The following is a 20,513-nucleotide window of genomic DNA, read 5'->3' on the forward strand; positions in this document are numbered from 1 at the left end:
CAATCCAGACCAGTTCTTCCATCTTTCTCTGTCTTTCACATCCTTGAAATTTTTATAAAGACTTTACAATCTGCAGGATGACCATTAATCTGGGTCTGTCTGATGGTTCTTTATGACCAGGCTCAGGCCATATATTCTAGGCAGAGATTATACTGCAGAAGTGATACTGTACATTAGAAGGCACTTGATGTCAACCTACCCCGTCACTGGTAATGTTAACTGCGATCACCTGGTCATTAGGTTTTAACTAAAATCCACTGTTGAATTAAAACCCAATGAAAATCCATCATTTAGATTATTATAAATTTATATATATATATTTAAATTTTAAGATTTTATTTATTCATGAGAGATACGGAGAGAGAGAGAGAGGCAGAGAGACACAGGCAGAGGGAGAAGCAGGCTCCAGGCAGGGAGCCCGATGTGGGACTCGATCCTTGGACTCCAGGATCAGGCCCTGGGCTGAAGGCAAATACTAAACTGCTAAGCCACCTGGGGATCCCTAAATTTTTATATTTTTAAGTAGGCTCACCACCCAACGTGTGGCTCAAACTCACAACCCTGAAATCAAGAGTTGCATGCATGCTCTACTGACTGAGCCAGCCAGGTGCCCCTTAGGGTCATTTTTTTTTTAAAGTTGTACACATTAAGGACACCTGGCTGGATGCAGCTCTTGATCTCAGGGTTTTGAGTTCAAGACCCATGCTGGGCATGAAGCTTTCTTATAAAAAAAAAAAAAGAAAAGCAGTGCACATTGAGTTTCTCCATCCTCCAATTCTAAACTTCAGAAAAAAACACCTAAAATACACCCAATTTAAAATAATAAGTCATTTCAAATACTACTTGGTCTATTTGTACCAGCATTTTTCTTTTGCTAAGAGCATGTTATTGATTTGAGGGGTGATTACTCTGTATTAATGGTGTAAATATTTACTGGGGATTACCAGTTAAGATTTTCATCTACTGGGGATATTTTATAAGAATGCTACTGATATGGGATGCCTGGGCGGCTCAGCGGTTGAGGACCTGCCTTCAGCCCCGGGCGTGATCCTGGAGTCCTGGGATGTAGTCCCGCATCGGGCTCCCTGCATGGAGCCTGCTCCTCCCTCTGTCTGTGTCTCTGCCTCTCTCTCTCTCTCTCTCTCTCTCTCTCTCTCTCTCTCCCTCTCTGTGTCTCTCATGAATAAATAAATAAAATCTTTAAAAAAAAGCTACTGACAGTTTGAATTTGATCGCACATCAGGAAAAACAGCCTGATTGTTTAATTGTATTTTTTGTGGTTTATTCAGTATTGAAAATTACAAAAGTTGAAAACAAAGCATCTTTTATAAACGTATTGCTACTACATCTCAAAACACTTAACATAAAAATGTAGAGTTGCCTGGCTGGCTCAGGCAGAAGAGCACGGGATTCAATCTCAGGGTTGTGAGTTCAAGACCCACATTGGGTGTAGAGATTACTTTAAATAGATGCTCTGTTTTATTTTTAAAATTTTCATTTATCTGAGAGGGAGAGTACGAGCAGGGGGAGGGGCAGGGGGAGAAGGAGGCTCCCCACTGAGCAGAGAGCCCGATGTGGGACTTGATGTGGGTTCGATCCCAGGATCCTAAGAACACAACCTGAGTCGGAGGCAGAAGCTTAACGGACTGAGTCCTCCAAGTGCCCATAAATAGTCTGTTTTTTTTTAAAAAAGATGCTACTTCTGGTGAACAGCAGCAAGCTAAAATTTGTTTCTTCCTAGTCCCTTTCTGCAATGAAGAATACCAGCTAATAAAAAGATGAAATGCCAGGGTTTATCTCATTATTACATGAAGTTAGCAGTAAACAAATGGAGAAAGTACATGCAGAATAACTTTCTGTCTGTCTTAGGATTATAACCAGCAAGAAGTCAGTGAAAGTTTGGTCATATAATTGTATATTTTTGTTTTTTTAGGAAAACAAAAACATCAGGTGGGCATCTAGATGGGATTATATTTTGGAGTCCATGCCTCATACCAACATTCAGTGGTTTAGGTGAGTATTTTAGTTAGATCTTTTATTTTTAAGTTTATTTATTTATTTTCAGTAATCTCTACCCCTAACATGGAGCTTGAACTCATGACCCTGAGATCAAGTCATGTGCTCCCCTGACTGAGCCAGCCAGGCACCCCTAGGTAACATACTTTATGAAATGAAGAATATGTAGCTTGGGTGGGGGGATATGTAAATATTTATATATCTGTATATATAATACAGATTATATAAAATAAAAAAAAATAAATAAATGATTTTATTTATTTTAGAGTGAGAGTGAGCAGGGGGAGGGGATGTCAAGCAGACTCCCTGGTCAGTGTGGAGCCTGATGCAGGGCTCATTTCCAGGACCCTGAGATCATAACCTGGGCAGAAATCAAGAGTCAGATGCTTAGCTGACTGAGCCATTAGGCACCCCTGTACATATATATCTTTATTTAGTTTTTATTTTTTATAAAAGATTTTATTTATTTATTCATGAGAGACATGCCAGGAGCCTGATGCAGGACTTGATCCTGGGTTCAAAAAGTCTGAGCGAAACCGAGAGGGGGAAAGCAGTGAGCAGCTGGGGTACATGCAGGTTGGGATGCCTCAGAGTTGGAGAAGACAGCCAGGAGAAAGGGCAAGGGATTACAGATGAGAAACCAAAACTCGTCAAGGGGACATTCTGCCAGCAGGTCAGACGACAGAGAGGACTGTGTGGAGATAAGGTGTGCGAGTGAAAGGAGGCTCATTCGGCTGGCCTTCTTGCCCAGGGTCTGTTAGGGGGCCGGGCGCTCTGCTGGGCCCTGGGACAGTAAGAGAGGCCTGCAGGCTTCTGCTCCCACGAAGCTCACTACGCTCTCTGGTGGATTCAGAGTGAAAGTGTTGGATTCCTCAGGAATCTGGTCCAAACCAGAGTGAGACTTTTCAGCCTGAGACGGAGGGATGGACCAGCTGAGAAGGTGGGGATTGGGCATGACTGTGGCAAAGGGCTGAGCAAAGGGCTGAGGTCACGGTGCTTGATGTGGGATGGAAGATGACTAGAAAAGTAAAACTATAAGTGAGGAAAGGTGTGATTCTGAGTATGGGCTTTCAAGATGATTTTTTTTTCTATTGCCATTGCCTTTAAAGTGAGAATAGCGGGATGCCTGAGTAGTACAGTTGGTTAAGCCACAGATTCTTGATTTCAGCTCAGGTCATAATCTCAGGGTCGAAGGATTGAGCCCCATATTGGACTTCATGCTCAGTGGGGAGTCTGCTTGAGATTCTCTCTCCCTCTCCCTCTGCCTCTCCCCCACCCTCACCTGCCCTCTCTCTCTCTAAACAAAGAAATCTTTCAAAAAAGTGAGAATGGCATCTCACACTCCTATTTTTCTAGATTTGTTCCTTCTTCTCTTCTTGCTCTCCCTCCTCCTTCTCATCTTCATTATTATGGTCATATTGTAGCTTTTCCACAACGTCTTTTGTTTGGGCAACTGTCCAGGTCCCATTTTGTTATACCCCCAGAAGTCTCTTCAGATAAAATTTATGTAAATGGTTTCTCCAAAGGGACTGTGAAAGCAGAGGGCCTCCAGATACATTGTGGGGACTAATGTCTAGTAGTATTGATATTTATAGTGTAATGAAGAACATACTTTAGTTTCTGTCGTGAGGTAATTTACTTACATTTAACAGACATTTTAGACATCAATCATCTTTTTAGAAAATTTTAATTGAAGTACAGTTGACGTACATTATTATTAGTTTTGGATGTACCACATATTGATTTGACAGTCCTATACTTTACGAAATGCTTACCGTGATGGGTGTAGTTGCCGTCTGTCACCATACACAGTTATTACAATATTATTGACTATATTCCCTGTACTGTACCTTTCATCCCCGGGGCTTGCTTATTTACTTATTTATTTATATCAAAAAGTATAGTTGACACACAATGTTACACTAGTTTCAGGTGTACGACATGGTGATTGGACAAGTCTATAGGTTATGCTGTGCTTTGTTCAAGTGTAGCTGCCATCTGACTCCATAGAGCCCAATTACAGCACCATTGACTATATTCCCTATGCCGTACCTTTCAACCCCATGACTTATTCATGCCATTAACTGGGAACCTGCACCTCCCGCTCTCCTTCACCCATTTTGTCCATCCCTCTAGCCCCCTTCCCCTATGGTAACCACCAGCGACCTGTTTATTTTATAACTGGAAGTGTACCTGCTTCACCTATTTTGGCCTTCCCCACCACCATCTCTACTTTGGCCATTGTAAACCTCAATCATCTTATTGGCACCTTTCTAAAAACAATGCTGGTCTTTTCAGAGATTCTGGTGAAACTTTGTTGATGTGTCTGGGTTTGGCTGGGTGGTGGGATGGCAGAGGCACTGGTTTTGATTTGGGGATAATTTTTAAGTTTTAGTTTTATTTATTATTTGTTTGTTTATTTATTTTTAAAGGTTTTATTTATTTATTTGATAGACACTGAGCATGCTCGAGTTGGGGGAGGGGCAGAGGGAGAGGGAGGAAGCAGACTCCTGGCTGAGTAGGGAGACAGATGTGGGGCTCGATCCCAGGACCCCAGGATCATGACCCGAGCTGAAGGCAGACACCTAACTGACTGAGCCATCCAAGTGCCCCTAAATTTTAGTTTTAGAAATAGTAAGAGCTGGTACGTAAGTTGTCCATGGGATCATTATCCTGAGCTCATAGAATGATAAAGAGAGTACAACCTTGGTCTGTCAGCTAAGAAGTTAGTCAGCCATTATTTCAACCTTGATTCCTGAATTTCCATTCTCAGTTCCATACTCTGGAACTGAGTTTCTGTTATTGATCTTATACACTTCTTACTTCTTTTTGCGAATGTACTCTTAAAAATAATTCTAAAATCCCCTTAAGAATAATAGTGTTGTTTCTACTGCTTTATTTGTAATACACTTTTGTGGTAGAGCTTTAAGTTCATTTAATATATTGATATATTCAGCACTTGATTTTAAGTTTAACCTTGGAAAACTGATCGAGATAATGATAATTTGAATGTCTTTCTTTTATATGTACACACATTTTCTTTGTCCTGTTCAGGAAAGGAACTTGAGATTTAACTTCTGTCTCTCTTTTTCTTCCTTAAATTTTCCAGTATTATGAATTCCTTTGTTATTGTTCTCTTCTTATCTGGGATGGTGGCTATGATTCTATTAAGGACTCTCCACAGAGACATTATCAGATACAATCAGATAAATCCTGTAAGTAAAAATGCACATATTTGATTCAGCACATATTTAAATGCCTACTCTGCCCAGTTGTCAATATAATATATATGTAAAAGATTTTATTTATTTATTCATGAAAGACAGAGAGAGAGGGGGGCAGAGACACAGGCAGAGGGAGAAGCAGGCTCCATGCGGGGAGCCCGACGTGGGACTCGATCCCGGGTCTCCAGGATCAGGCCCTGGGGTGAAGGCGGCGCTAAACTGCTGAGCAGTCCGGGCTGCCAATATTGTACTTTTACTTAGAGTAACACCTTGAATACAGCACATTTTTAATGTCTAGTCATTTTGCCTATTATACCAAATCAGAAATTATGGAGTTGTATAGATCCTTAAAAAGTACAAGTAAGGTTATTAGAGAAGTATTTGTTTTTTTTTAAATTTTATTTATTTGAGAGAGAGAGAGAGCATGAACAAGGGGAGGGGCATAGGGAGAGAGGGGGAAAAAGACTCCCCACTGAGCAGGGAGCTGGATACAGGGCTTGATCCCAGGACCCCGGGATCATTACCTGAGCCAAAGGCAGTTGCTTAACTGACTGAACCGCCCTAGAGAAGTATTTGTTATCAGCTCTGGTTCTATTCCTTTTTATGTGTTTCTGAACTTCCAAAATATTATTATTTAAGGTTTTCATTAATTTGGAGCATGAGATAAATGTACTAAACATTGCAAAATACTGTCCTTTAGGTTAAATTTATTTTATCTCATTTATACTGTTTTGACTTATAATCATTTGCGTATTGGTGAATTTTAGATCTCTGTAAAGTTGATTGAATTCCTTCTGTATGTTAAATCATTTTGCTTTCTTCATGAAATTAAGCCAGGTATGTGCCCTATATGGTGAACACATTCCCCCTAGTGCAAACCATAGAGCTAGGGAGCAATTTATCTATGGCAGGATCACTTACCTTCCAGAGTATCCAAAGTGAGCTATTGGTTTCCAGGTAGTCTGTCTTTAGAGGAAAATTAATTTTCATCTAACTTTCAGAGTTTCGGTAACTTTCTGTAAATAGTGTGTGTTTACCAAAGACTTTCTCATATGCAGGAAGACATCCAGGAGGACTTTGGTTGGAAGCTGGTTCATGGAGATGTATTCAGACCTCCAAAGAGAAGAATGTTGCTGTCGGTTTTCCTGGGCCAAGGAACACAAATTTTGATCATGACATTTGTTACCTTATGTGAGTAGGCTAAGATCAATAGGTATTAAACATTCTTAGTCAACTGCTGGCATATGTTCAATTTTGATCCATGTGCACAAAATGACTTTGAAAATACCTAAAGTTTAAGAAAATGTGGGTTTTATAGTACTTATATTTTCATTTTCTCAAATTAAGGATACAAGTCTGAATTTAATCCTATGTCAAGGACCTTTCAGGGTTTCTTCAGTTCTGAATAATTTATTGTAATGTCCAATACACATATACCTTGCTTTGTAAAACAGATGCTTTCTTGAAAATCAGCATGAGGGTAGAAGCATATTTTTTATGTGGACTAAGGGAATTCATAATTAACGACTAGCATTTTGAAATATGGTAAGCCTAGGTGCTGGTCTTTAAATGTCTACACAGAATGGCCTCTTTAGTAGTCTTAGAACAGCTGATGAACCCTGGCTGCCTTCATTTATAAGGTAAAAATGGAGCTTGTCAGTTTTTGATAGCCAGAATGGTGATTTTCATAAACAAAGCTGCTGTAAAAAATATGGCTTATTAGGTGTTTCACATATCAGTGATAATTTCAAAATTTAGCTCTTGAGGTTACATTTTCCTAAGGTGGAGTCTTGCTTTGATTCTTTTTTTTTTTTTTAATTCCTCACCTCGAATAAGAGGAAGTGGAAGGAAATTTTGGTGTGAAATATGGTTTGCCGTTTAGGGAGTGATAGTGGAGTAGAGAAGAGTGAGTGAGTTTGTTTAATTTGTATTTAAACAGTGAGATTAAAGACTGGACCCAAAGTCTTGGGAACAGACTTCATTTGCCTGCTATTGAAAATCACACCTTTTTCGTTAAGAAAAAATTGTTGTTAGCTAAGTAGATAACATTCATTCACAGTGTCACTGAAATACTCATACCACAGAATTTCCTTGTGTGCTGTTAACACATAATGTGTCTTAATAAAGTGGACCTTTAATTTATTATGAGGTCTTGTGTGCTTCTGAGGCTGTTATTGTCACTGCTTTGATATTTCTTTTCTGTACCTTTAGTTCTGGCCTGCCTCGGCTTTCTTTCCCCCGCCAATCGGGGTGCCCTAATGACCTGTGCTGTTGTGTTATGGATCCTCCTGGGAACTCCTGCTGGATATGTGTCTGCTAGAATGTATAAGAGTAAGCACTGCAACTGTTATCATTCCAGTTAGTTGGTGTGTTAAATGTAGAAATTAAGAGGCCGTAAAAGAAAACATTTAAAAATTGCATGGAAAAAAATAAATAAAAATTGCATGGAGCATTTTAGTTTATTTTTAAAGATTTTATTTATTTCTTCATGAGAGACATAGTGAGAGAGGCAGAGACACAGGCAAAGGAAGAAGCAGGCTCCCCACAGGGAGCCCAATTGGGAACTCGATCTCAGGACCCTGGGATCATGCCCTGAGTGGAAGGCAGATGCTCAACCACCGAGCCCCACCATGCATGGGGCATTTTAGCCAGCCTTTCAAAATATCATTGTGCCCTAGGTATAAAATAGTTGTACAGTGAGCTGCATAAATTGCTATAATAACTATTTCTGTCTTTTACTTCCCCAGCCCTTAAAGGTGTTAACTGGAAGACAAACTTTTTGTTGACAGCACTATTGTGTCCTGGGTTAGTATTGCTTCTTCTTTTTTCTCTACACAATTAGACTCTTAGACTCCATCTTGGAAAAATCACTGCATATGATAATGACGAGTAGAAAGGAGATGGGTAACCACTGTGTTTTCTGTAGTGCCAGCATTCTCTCCCTTTGTGGTATCTGCATTCCTTTCATTTATTTGTACATTATAGCCTCTGGTACAAGGAGATGGCCATGGTGCTGCTGTATTTAATTTTGATCTTTGGTTTGGAAGCAGATTTCATAAATGCACATCTTAGTTATACAGCTCACATTATATATTATGTTAGAATGGCAATTTATTTTTTAAAATATTTTATTTATTTATTCATGAGAGGCACAGACACAGGCAGAAGGAGAAGCAGGCTCCATCTCATGCAGGGAGCCTGATGTGGGACTCGATCCCGGGTCTCCAGGATCACACCCTGGGCTGAAGGCGGTGCTAAACCGCTGAGCCACCCAGGCTGCCCAGAATGGCAATTTCTGCACTCCCTTGTGTTATTCCCCCTTGTCACTGGCTTCTGTGATCATTTCTTCCCGTTCCCCTAGTTCCTGCAGTGGCGTCAGTGACTGCAGTTCCCAGGTAGAGTCACTGTCCAATTGGGAGTGGGTGGTGCTGCCAGTAGCTCAGTCTGGCCCCTGATTATAGAGATGTGGGACCAGTGGTCACATCAGGGAGCAAGTGTCTGAGGTCACATGGGAAGTCAATGACAGACCCCAGGCTATAGATAAATGAATGTCCCCTCTGCATCCCCTCCCACAGAACCTCACTGATGAAATGCCGACTCAGTTTGGGAGTTTCATCTCCTTAGTCAGCCTGGGCTACCATAACAAAATACCATGGACTGGAGTTGGGGTGGGGTTCAAGCAATAGAAATTTGGTTGCTCACAGTTCTGGAGGCAGGGATGTAGGAAATCAGGGCACCAACAGGGTCTGGTCCTGGTGAGAGCTCTCTTCCTGGCTTGCCGATGATGACTGCCTTACTGTTTCCCCACATGGCAGGCAGAGATGGTGAACTCTCATGTTTCTTCTCATAAAGGCATCGATCTCATCATGAAGGCCCTACTCTTGTGACTCACCTAAGCTTAATCACCTCCCAAAGGCTTGCCTCCAAATCCCATTACATTGTGAATTGGGGCTTCAACATATGAACTGGGTGGGGTGGGGGGGACATAATGTAGCCCATAGCATGTTTCATTTCCAATATTCTTTCCTTGATATGTTATGAAGGACAGGGTTTTTTTTTAAGGAAAAATTAGTGGATTATATCTTATTTGTCACATGGTACTTAAACCCCTATTTGTTATGAAATTCCCATGTCCGTGATGCTAGGAGTATGTCACAATAACTGGAAGAGGTCCTATAATGAAAGTTAGACATAGTAAATTCAGTTATATTATATTCTGATTAGTGACAAAGTGAAAGAAAATGCTTTAATAATGTTCTGTGACTGAGTATCATGCAATAAATCATGCAATGCAGTGATGGGTTTTGTAGATCCATAATCATTCATCTCCACGTGGCTGGGTTCCCTCAAAACTCCAGGGAAAAAGATATGATCATTGAAAGGATTGAACATTACAAGTTTGCACATTAAACAGAGAAACCTCAGAATTTTTTTACATATTTAAACTAAGGACAATATACTCCCTGTTCCCCACCTTGAATAGAGCTATCTGCTTTTCCTATAACTCTTTTCAAGGGAACTGCCAAATTTCTATTCTTTTTTTATGAGTGGTCTTTTCTGAGATGAATGCTTTATTACATTTATGTAAGAAAGTGATGTCCTTGACAATACTTCGGATATTTGTTGCTTCAAGTTCAAGACTCAGATGAATCCAAAACTGAATAAATTTGGCACAAAGTGCCATTGTGCAAAAGTCATTATACTGGATTGTAATACAAGGGATATTAAATCAAGAGCCAATCAATAAGCTGTTCACTATTCTCTGTATTATTTTGTTACTCATTCAACATACTTATTGTGTTTTTGTTTTGTTTGTTTTTACTAAATTTAAGGCATTATGCTAGACACTATAGAGGAAAGAAACACAAATTGCCCCTGAAACTCTGCCTTCATGGCTTAAGATGAATAATGACCATTTTTCATCACACAGATGTTCCATCTTATTGTAAAAAGAAGTCACATCATTGAAATAGATGTAAAAGAATTAGAATATGCCATATCACTAAGCTTGATTAGCCAAATTAAATAATTAATGTCTGAAAGGCATTAGCATTTGCAATGCACCAATAGCTGCTTTCATCATGTTTTCTATGGGATCAATTCTGAAGAATGTTTTACACAGAAAAATTTAAAAATTTGAGAAATCCATAATAACACAGCTCAGGTTTACATGGATTGTGAAATGATGCAGTGTCAAGCCACAGCTTTGTAAAAGTAAAAACAATTTTGAATTTGAAAAGCAACTGGTAATGGTGGTTGTGTCCTGGATGGGTTTTTGGGTGTCTGGGGGACAATAGTGTGAAGGAGACTATTTATATTAGACTTGTCATTCTTTTTTTAAGCTTTTGCATCATATACCATATGCACGTGTTAACTTTTTTTTTTATCACTATTATTATTATTATTTTTAAGTAGTCTCCACACCCTAAGATCAAGACTTGAGTTGATATCAAGAGTCAGATGCTTAACTGACTTGCCACCCAAGCACCCCACGTATTTTTATTTTTTTAATTTTTAAATTTTTATTTTTTTGTATATTTTTTATTGGAGTTCGATTTGCCAACATATAACACCCAATGCTCATCCCACCTATTTTTAAATAATCTCATTATAAATAACAGTAACAACAACTTATAACTATAAAAGTGGAGAGGTAGTATAGAAGATACTAGCACAAGCTTTAGCATCACACACGCATATACACACGCATATACATGTGCACGCGTGTGCTTGTATGCACCTATGCTCTGCACTCTGGACACACACAGCAGTTCATTTCCCAGTTCTGCCTCCTTGTAGTTACCAGGTCTTGAGCATGTCGTGAAAAATACTGCAATGAACACAGGGGTACAGGCATCTCTTTGAGATCTTTGCCTTCTATTGTGTTCAATAGATATTTTCTTCTGCACCATTTTTATTCCTATGACATTTCTTCTATTTTTTTGAATTATTTTCTTAGTGGTTCCCTTACAGATTACAATTAATGTCTCAATTTATACCAATCTGGTTTGGGTTAATACCAATTTACTTTCAAATTTATATGAAAACTTTGCTTCTATATAGCTCCTTTCCCTCCTCCCTTCTTTTTGCTGTTATTGCCATACAGTTTATATCTTAATACTTTGTATGCTTGTCAACACAGATTTATAATGATTACATTATGCAGTTGTCCTTTAAAGTCAAAAAAAGAGCTTCAAAAATATTTACTGATTATGGGATGTTGGGCAAGTGATTTTACCTCTCTCATCTTGGCTTTCCTCATCTGTACTATGCAAATCATGGTATTAGCTACTTCAAGGTTGTTGTGAGGATTAAATGGGATAATGTGTGTAATGGATTGGAAATGGTGCCTAGCATTAGTGCTAGGTATAAATGGTAGCTGTGGTTATTAGCTACTCTTGACTTTTGCTGTCATGCCTTTGCTCATGCTGTTCCATCTTTTTGTAATCACTTCTTTCCAATCCTCCAATGCCAAATTTCTATTCTTTTTTATGTCCTAGCTCAAATGCCATCACTTCCATGTTCTGGAATGTACAGTGTCTATTATCATTACTATAACACTTATCACAGTGTTCCTTAGATTGGAGTTATTTGTGATATGCTTTATCTAATTGTGCATTCTAAAACTCACGAGGGTGAGTACTATGCCTTATTCTTCTATATCTTTCACAGTGTGTAACCAAGTGCCTTATATAGAGGATAAGTGCCTTATATGGAGTAAGTGCTCAGTAAATATCTACTGTATGACTGAATCAAGTGAATAATTTAAAAATGCAGAACAGATTCAATTTCCTAGTTCTGTTAGTAGAACTGAATGCTATTTTAAAGCAAGGCAGGCATGATACAAAGGACAAATTTCCCTGAAGTGGCTTAGGGGCTCTCTTAGGTAGATGGGAGAGAGAATCACAAGGTACTGACATTTCTATTTCTTAGAATGTGGTAGATTGACTCATAGTATATAAATGTGCAAGTAGCTCATACACTGCCATAACTGTGCAGTGTAAAAATTTCTTTAGATTTAAAAGTAGAAGCATTTAGGCTAAGGAACACGTATGCTCCCTAAAAGAAATTGAAGAAAGGAAGATTATTAAACCATATACTTTTTTTTCATGTAACCCCAAAAGTGGTGTGTAGGAAAAGGAAGAGGTAGCATACTTTGATGCTATTTTACAATTAGAAAGAAACAAGTCTGAACTCCAGCATTTACTATAAGGCCCTCAATTTTAGGCAAGTGGCTTTGGGGAAGTCCTATAACCTTCATGATTGTGCATTTCCTTGTCTGTCATGCCTGTGTTGCAGAGTCGTTCAGAGAAGTAAGTGAACTAATGGATTGTGAAATTGTTTTGTGAGCTATAAAGGATGTTTGGTCACTCTTCTGTGTTCCTACTGTTTTATGTTTATTATCTGCTATCACATTTCCCATGTTGTATTGTAATTTATTTGTTTATCTCTGTCCCCCACTAGGCTGAGCTTTTCAGAGCAAAGGTTTTCATTTATCTTTGAATGCCAGGACCTAACACATAGGTACTCAATAAATGTTTGATGAATGTGTGAATAAGTGGTTCAGGTAGGAGATGAACCCAGATGACCTGTTCGGTTTCCTTTTATTTTGCTGTTTAAGATTCCATGGAAAGGTCTAGAAATAATTAGATATCAGCAAAGGAAGAACCATTTAGAATATAAAAACTTGAAACTGAAGGGCAGTCACAGAATTGTTAAACACATATTAACATTCTAGAGTGTACTTTCAAAAGGGAAATTGTTGAGACGGGTTAATTGAGTTTATGTATAAGAAGGGAGGTTATGATTTGTCAAGTGAGAAGTAATTTTTCTGGCCATGGGATGATAACAGCTGAAATGAACCTCTCAAAAGCTAGGAAATTTGGCAGAGGAATATTGTGGCTGAACAAATTCATTAGAGCAGAAAGGTATTAAGAAACATTTGAAGAAGTATGGTTAAATCATAGGAAACCAGACTCCCTTATTAAGATGCCAGAAACTAATGAGACCTAAGGTGGAGGTTTACTGTTGATGCATTTGTTGTTGTTTGAAAGGGCTCCAAACCACAGGAGCAAGTGTGAGCCTTTAAAAGCACAATAGAAGTACCTACTGACAGAGGTTTAGTAGGCGGAAGAGATCATATGCCCAGGGGGGAGGGTGAAACAGATATAGTAAAATGAAGGAAGAAATGGCTGAAGTTGGTTTATAATGAAAGATGCAGAACATCCAAAAAAATGATCCTGAATGAGAAATTGGAGAAAAATAGCAAATAGGAAGGCAGCATTAAATCCTAGAACTGGAATAGACCTTGAGAGAACTGCCAACTAAAGAATTAACCAATTAACCAGAGATTCCCTAAACAGGAGACCTCAGTGCCTTACCTGGTGCATCATGATGTGGTTGATGCCACATTCCCGCTCTTTGGTCTTTGATGGAACGTCTGGGGGAAGAGAAGATAGATGTGACTGGCAGGATGGGTTCCCACCATGGAGGCTTTAGGATAGCACGGTGGAATGGAAACAGCTTGCTCTTTAAAGAATCACACACACCTGAATTAGAATCTCAGCTCTGCTTCTTTTCAGCTGTCTGACCTTGAACAAATTACTTAAATATCCCTAAAAGACATTAAGAAGCCTGTGTATTAAAGTAACTCCTATTTTTCACGTGCCTGGGTTGTTCATCTAATTTTTCTTTATTTTTTACCTGTTCATTTTTTTTTCTTTTTTTCCTCCAGTTCTATTGAGAAATAATTGACCTCCATTACTGTATAAGTTTAAGGCATACAGCATGATGGTTCAGTTTACATATACTATGAAATGGTGACCACAATAGGTTCAGCTCACATCCATCATATCATATAGATACACTAAAAAGGAAGAGAAAGAAGAAAAAGAAAAACAATTCTCTCCTTGTGTTGAGAACTCTTGGGACTGACACTCTTAACAGCTTCTCTATCTATCACAGAGCAGTGTTAGCAGAAGGTATCATGTTGTACATTATGTCCCTAGTATGTACTTATCACTGGAAATTTGTACTTTTGACTACCTTCCTCCCCCCACCCTGGCCCCAGTTGTACCTTTTGACTTACCTTCCTCCCCCAACCCTGGCCCCAGTTAACCACGAGTCTGATATTTTTTATTTATGAGTTTGGTTTGCTTTTATTGTAAAGATTTATTTGAGGGCAGCCCTGGTGGCTCAGCAGTTTAGCGCCGCCTTCAGCCTGGGGTGTGATCCTGGAGACCCAGGATCGAGTCCCATGTTGGGGTCCCTGCATGGAGCCTGCTTCTCCCTCTGCCTGTGTCTCTGCCTCTCTCTCTCTGTGTGTGCCTCTTATGAATAAATAAATAAAACCTTTTTAAAAAAGATTTACTTGAGAGAGAGTAAAGGGTGAGAGAGAGCGAGTGAGCAAGCGAGTGAGCAGGGGACAGGGAGAAGGAGAGAAAGAGGAAGAGAATCCCAAGCAGACCTCCCGCTGAGTGCAGGGGCCCACACCAGGCTGGATCTCACGACCCTGACATCATGACCCTAGCCCTAGCTGAGGCTAGGGTCATGATGCTAAACCAACTGAGCCATTCAGGCACCCCGAATTTGGTTTGCTTTTGTTTTTGTTTTAGATTCCATGTATAAGTAAGATCATATGGTTTTTGTCTTTCTCTAATTCCGTTAGCATAATGCCTTCAAAGTCCATCCATGTTGTTGCAAATGGTAGGATTTCCTCCATTTTTAGGCTGAGTAATATTCCTGTATATATATACACTACAACAACTTTATCCATTCATCTTTCGATGGGCGCTTAGGGGTTTTTCATCTCCTCTTCTCCTCCCCCGGCCTCCTCCTAATCCTCCTCCTCCTAACACTGTTAAGATATATAATTAGCTTTATGTTCCAACCCTTTTACTGAAATTTTCATTCCCACTGACATATTTCCAATTCCAAAGAGCTCTTGTATTTCTCACCAGTCCTTAAAATGTCCTCTTGCTTCATGGTTGCAGTGGCTCCTCTGATCTCTCTGAGGATATCAATAATAGATTTTTCTTTCTAAAGTTTTTCTTCTGAGCTTTAAGGACCTTCTCTAAGAGACTAGACCTCCAGTCTTCTGCTGGGGCCAGGAAGTTCTTTGGCTCTCCAGGGCCAGGGAGAGAATCTGAAGGTCTGTGACCTTAGGCTGACTTTCAACCAATCCTACTTTTATCCACTCCTCCCCTCCCGCTTACAGGGGTATCTGGTGCTACAAACACCTGAACCTTTTCTGGAGTTCTGTAGTATAACTTGAGTTGCCTCTCAGCTTTTCCTACAGAAAACTTGGGGTACAGGTTTCCCAATTCTTTCTCAGTTACTACTTGTCCATCTGCTGTCTGCTTTCCAAAATTTGTTGCTAATGTCTTCTCTCCTGTATCAGACATCCTTATGTATTCGTGCCCCTTTATTTTTTTAAGATTTTATTTATTTATTCATAAGAGAGAGAGAGAGAGAGAGAGAGAGAGAGAGAGAGAGGCAGAGACACAGGCAGAGGGAGAAGCAGGCCCCATGCAGGGAGCCCGATGTGGGACTCGATCCTGGGACTCCAGGATCAGGCCCTGGGCCGAAGGCAGGCGCCAAACCTCTGGGCCACCCAGGGATCCCCCTATTCATGCCCCTTTAAAGCTTCTTTACTTTTTTTATCAGAGTTTTGAGGAGGGGGCAGAACCGAATGTGTGATATCAATCTGCCATCTTTAACCAAAGGACTCTCAGTGCTTCATATCTTTTACAGACATAATTTACATTTTAACCATCACCACATCATACAGATGCTCACCACTATGTATCTTGTCTCCTTGTCTCTAGTTTTTCTTCCCTCAGGTCTGTCCTTGGCCATCCTGCAGATCCATCTGCCAGGAAGACTGCACTATGTACCCCAGAACTTTGAGTGTAAAAACCCTTCAGCTGCTTCCTGATGCTGCCAGCATCAAGTCGACGTTCCTTACCCTGATATGCAAAGCCTCCCACAATCTAGCCTCTGCCCACTTTTTCAACCTCATCTTTTAGGCTTTCAGAAACACTCACATCCATACCCATACCCATACTTACCTGTAGCTTTGACCAAACTTGCCTGGAACAAAACAGGGCACAATAGCTGGGTGTGCCTGGTGATTTGTCCAGTAGGTTGAGCAGCTAGCTGACATGTTGTGTTTGAGTGACTCATTTAAGCTCTCATTTTAAGTGACCACATGTTGGGCTTGAGGCTCATAGCCCATTTCAGTCTAGGATTCTAAAATCTGTTTTTAGTATATGCATGCTCTTAATCATGTTCACCATATTGCCCATTGAGTTTTTCCATGGTGTATTACTCCACACCTTATTTATTTTCTGCTAGACTCTGGAGGTGCAAAGATGAGTAGGATGTGGAGATTATGTCTCATAATAAACTGCTGTCTTATCATATGGTATTGGGTTTAAGCCCCTGCTGAATGGCTGGGTTTTCACAGTGAGATTTAATATTCTCCTAGGGTTTAGCCTTGTCATTTATTATATCCTTCCCACCAAAAAATGTTCTGACATTCACATCAAGTATGATTATAGCATTTTCCTGAAGGCGTATTGTTTCCTGACGACATTTTTTTCTCCCTAGTATCGTCTTTGTCGACCTCTTCATTATGAACCTGATCCTTTGGGTGGAAGGGTCATCAGCTGCCATCTCCTTCGGTACTCTCATAGGTATCTTTGCGATGTGGTTTGGAATTTCTGTACCATTAACATTTTTGGGTGCATACTTTGGAAGCAAGAAAAAGGTAAATTTGTGAAATACTGCTTTTGACCATTGATGTCTGAAATAATACCTCAATGTGTATATACATGTATATACATGGAATGGAGAATATACCATAGGTGAAAACTGTGAAGACTGATCATTTTGGAATAAAAGATTAAAAAATTTTTAAAAATGAAACACAGTAATGCTTCAAAACACACTATTTAATGGGCTTCCCACTTTATGGGTTGTTTATATTACTGTCTCTCTCTATTGGATGAAATTAAAGGGATATATTGTTGGAAGGCTGACTAACAAAGTCAGAAAAGTAATAACATTATATAGCAGGGGAAGAAAGCCAAGATACAGTCCGAAAAATGGAGCTGTTCAGTGTATAGATTTGAAGTCAGCCTATTCCATGCATAGGGTAAAGGAGCAGGATACCAAAAAGACTAAATGAGGCCACACTGCAAAAGGATTGTACAAAGATATAGTGTGTTTGCAGGGGAGAAATCAGACAAGATCAAATAGGAGCTGGAGTTCCACACAGAGCAGAAAAAAGAAAAAGGTCTGAAAACTGACACATTTTAAGAGAAATTCTTTTTTTTCCAATTTTAATTAAATTCTAGTTAGTGAACAAATACTGTAATATTGGATCCAGGAGTAGAATTTAGTGATTCATCACTTACATCTAACACCCAGTATGCTCATCACAAGTGCCCTCCTTAATGCCCATCCCCCACCCGCTTCCCTCCAGCAACCCTCAGTTTGTTCTCTATTGTTAAGAGTCTCATGGTGTGCTTCCTTCTCTCTTTTTCCCCTTCTCCTATGTTCATCTGTTTTGCTTCTTAAATTCCACATATGAATGAGATCATATGGCATTTGTCTTTCTCTGACTGGCTTATTTAGCTTAGCATAATATATTCTAGCTCCGTCCACATGGTTGCAAATGGCAAGGTTTCATTCTTTTTGATGACTGAGTAATGTTCCATTGTGTCTGTCTATATATATAAAGAGAGAGAGACAGATGAATGTCCTTTCATCTGGGTTCTTTCTATATTTTGGCCATTGTGGTCATTGCTGCTATAAACATTCAGATGTATGTACCCCTTTGAGTTCGTATTTTTCTATTCTTTGGGTAAATACCTAGTAGTGCAGTTGCTGGGTTGTAGGGTAGTTCTATATTTTTTAAGATTTTATTTATTTATTTATTTATTTATTTATTTATTTGAGAGAGAGAGAGAGCACAAGCAGGGGGAGGGGCAGAAGGAGAGGGAGAAACAGGGAGCCTGATGGAGGGCTTGACCCAGGACCCTGGGATCATGACTCGAGCCAAAGGCAGATGCTTAACTGAACCATCCAGTTGCCCCGGTGGTTCTATTTTTTTTGTATATTTTTTATTGGAGTTCTATTTGCCAAAATATAGCATAATACCCAATGCTCATCCCATCAAGGGACCCCTCAGTCCCTGTCACCCCATCCCTCCGCCCACCTCCCTTTCCACTACCCCTTGTTCGTTTCCCAGAATTAGATGTCTCTCATGTTCTGTCACCCTCACTGGTATTTCCCACTCATTTTCTCTCCTTTCCCCTGTATTCCCTTTCACTATTTTTTATATTCCCCAAATGAATGAGACCATATAATGTTTGTCCTTCTCCAATTGACTTACTTCACTCAGCATAATACCTTCCAGTTCCATCCACATTGAAGCAAATAGTGGGTATTTGTTGTTTCTAATGGCTGAGGAATATTCCATTGTATACATAGACCACAGCTTCTTTATCCATTCATCTTTTGATGGACACTGAGGCTCCTTCCACAGTGTGACTATTGTGGACATTGCTGCTAAAAACATTGGGGTGCAGGTGCCCTGCCATTTCACTGCATCTGTATCTTTGGGGTAAATCCCCAGCAGTGCAATTGCTGGGTGGTAAGACAGTTCTATTTTTAACTCTTTGAGGAACCTCCACACAGTTTTCCAGAGTGGCTGCACCAGTTCACATTCCCACCAACAGTGTAAGAGGGTTCCCCTTTCTCCACATCCTTGCCAATACCTGTTGTTTCTTGTGTTGTTAATTTTAGCCATTCTAACTTGTGTGAGGTGGTATTTCATTGTGGTTTTGATTTGTATTTCATGATGATGAGTGATGTTGAACGTCTTTTCATGTGTCTGTTGACCATCTGGATGTCTTTGGAAAATGTCTCTTCATGTCTTCTGCCCATTTCTTAACTGGATTATTTATCTTTTGGGTGTTGAGCTTGATAAACTCTTCATAGATTTTGGATACTAGCCCTTTATCAGCTATGTCATTTGCAAATAACTTCTGCCATTCTGTAGGCTGCCTTTTAGTTTTGTTGTTTCCTTTGTTGTCCAGAATCTTTGTATCTTGATGAAGTCTCAATAGTTTATTTTTGCCTTTGTTTCCCCTTGCCTTCAGTGACATGTCTAATAAGCGGTTGCTATGGCTGAGCAAAGAAGTTGCTGCCTGTGTTTTCCTCTAGGATTTGATGGTTTCCTGTCTCACATTTGGCTCTTTCATCCATTCTGAGTTTATTTTTGTGTGTGGTGCAAGAAAGTGGTACATTTTCATTCCTCTGCATCTTGCTGTCCAGTTTTCCCAATACCATTTTGTTGAAGAGACTGTCTCTTTTCCAATGGATATTCTTTCCTGTCAAAGGTTAGTTGACCATAGAGTTGAGGGTCCGTTTCTGGGTTCTCTTTTCTGTTCCATGGATCTATGTGTCTGTTTTTTTTTTGTACCAGTAGCATGCTGTCTTGATGACTACAGCTTTGTAATATAGCTTGATGTCTGGAACTGTGATGCCTCCAGCTTTTCTTTTCTTTTTCATGATTGCTTTGGTTATTTGGGGTCTTTTGTGGTTCCATACAAATTTTAGGATTGTCTGTTCTAGTTCTGTGAAAAATGCTGTTGGTATTTTGATAGGGATTGCATTATATGTATAGATTTCTTCGGGTAGTATAGACATTTTAACAGTGTTTGTTCTTCCAATCCATGAGCATGGAACATTTTTCCATTTCTTTGTGTTCTCTTCAATTTCTTTCATCAGTGATCTATAGTTTTCAGAGTACAGATCTTTTACCTCTTTGGTTAAGTTTATTCCTAGGTATCTCATTGTTTTTGGTGCAGTTGCAAATGGGATCGATTCCTTGATTTCTTTTTCTGCTGCTTCATTATTGATGTATAGAAATGCAACCGATTTCTATACATTGGTTTTATATCTTGAAACTTTGCCGAATTCATGAATTAACTCTAGCATTTTTTTTTGGTTGACTCTTTTGGGTTTTCCACACATTATGAGAGGACTTTTTGAAATTAATTACTTCATATTGGAATAATCACCACAAAACCTTGTCCAGTCTCTCCCTTGAAACTGATAGGAAAGCATAAACATCCTTATTGTCTAGTTGTGTGCTCTCTAGTATCATGGTCACTAGCTGCATGCGACTTTTGAGTGCTTGAGATGTGGCTAGTTCCAAATTGGTAAATGCTGTAAGGAAGTGTAAAAAACACAGTGGATTTT

At 39.5% G+C, this 20,513-nt stretch overlaps 1 protein-coding gene across 1 annotated transcript in view; it reads left to right on the forward strand.

Moving 5' to 3' along the window:
• Positions 1-20,513, forward strand: part of LOC129518103 (transmembrane 9 superfamily member 2-like) — an 82,507-nt gene that overhangs the window by 45,998 nt on the left and 15,996 nt on the right. Inside the window, exons 9-14 of the mRNA XM_055338124.1 lie at positions 1,934-2,013; positions 5,126-5,231; positions 6,299-6,431; positions 7,452-7,571; positions 7,988-8,045; positions 16,851-17,010. Of these exons, the coding sequence (XP_055194099.1) occupies positions 1,934-2,013; positions 5,126-5,231; positions 6,299-6,431; positions 7,452-7,571; positions 7,988-8,045; positions 16,851-17,010 (657 nt within the window). The remainder of the gene's footprint in view (positions 1-1,933; positions 2,014-5,125; positions 5,232-6,298; positions 6,432-7,451; positions 7,572-7,987; positions 8,046-16,850; positions 17,011-20,513) is intronic.

The sequence above is a fragment of the Nyctereutes procyonoides genome, unplaced genomic scaffold, assembly GCF_905146905.1.
Source record: "Nyctereutes procyonoides isolate TBG_1078 unplaced genomic scaffold, NYPRO_anot_genome, whole genome shotgun sequence".
Lineage (NCBI taxonomy): Eukaryota > Metazoa > Chordata > Mammalia > Carnivora > Canidae > Nyctereutes > Nyctereutes procyonoides.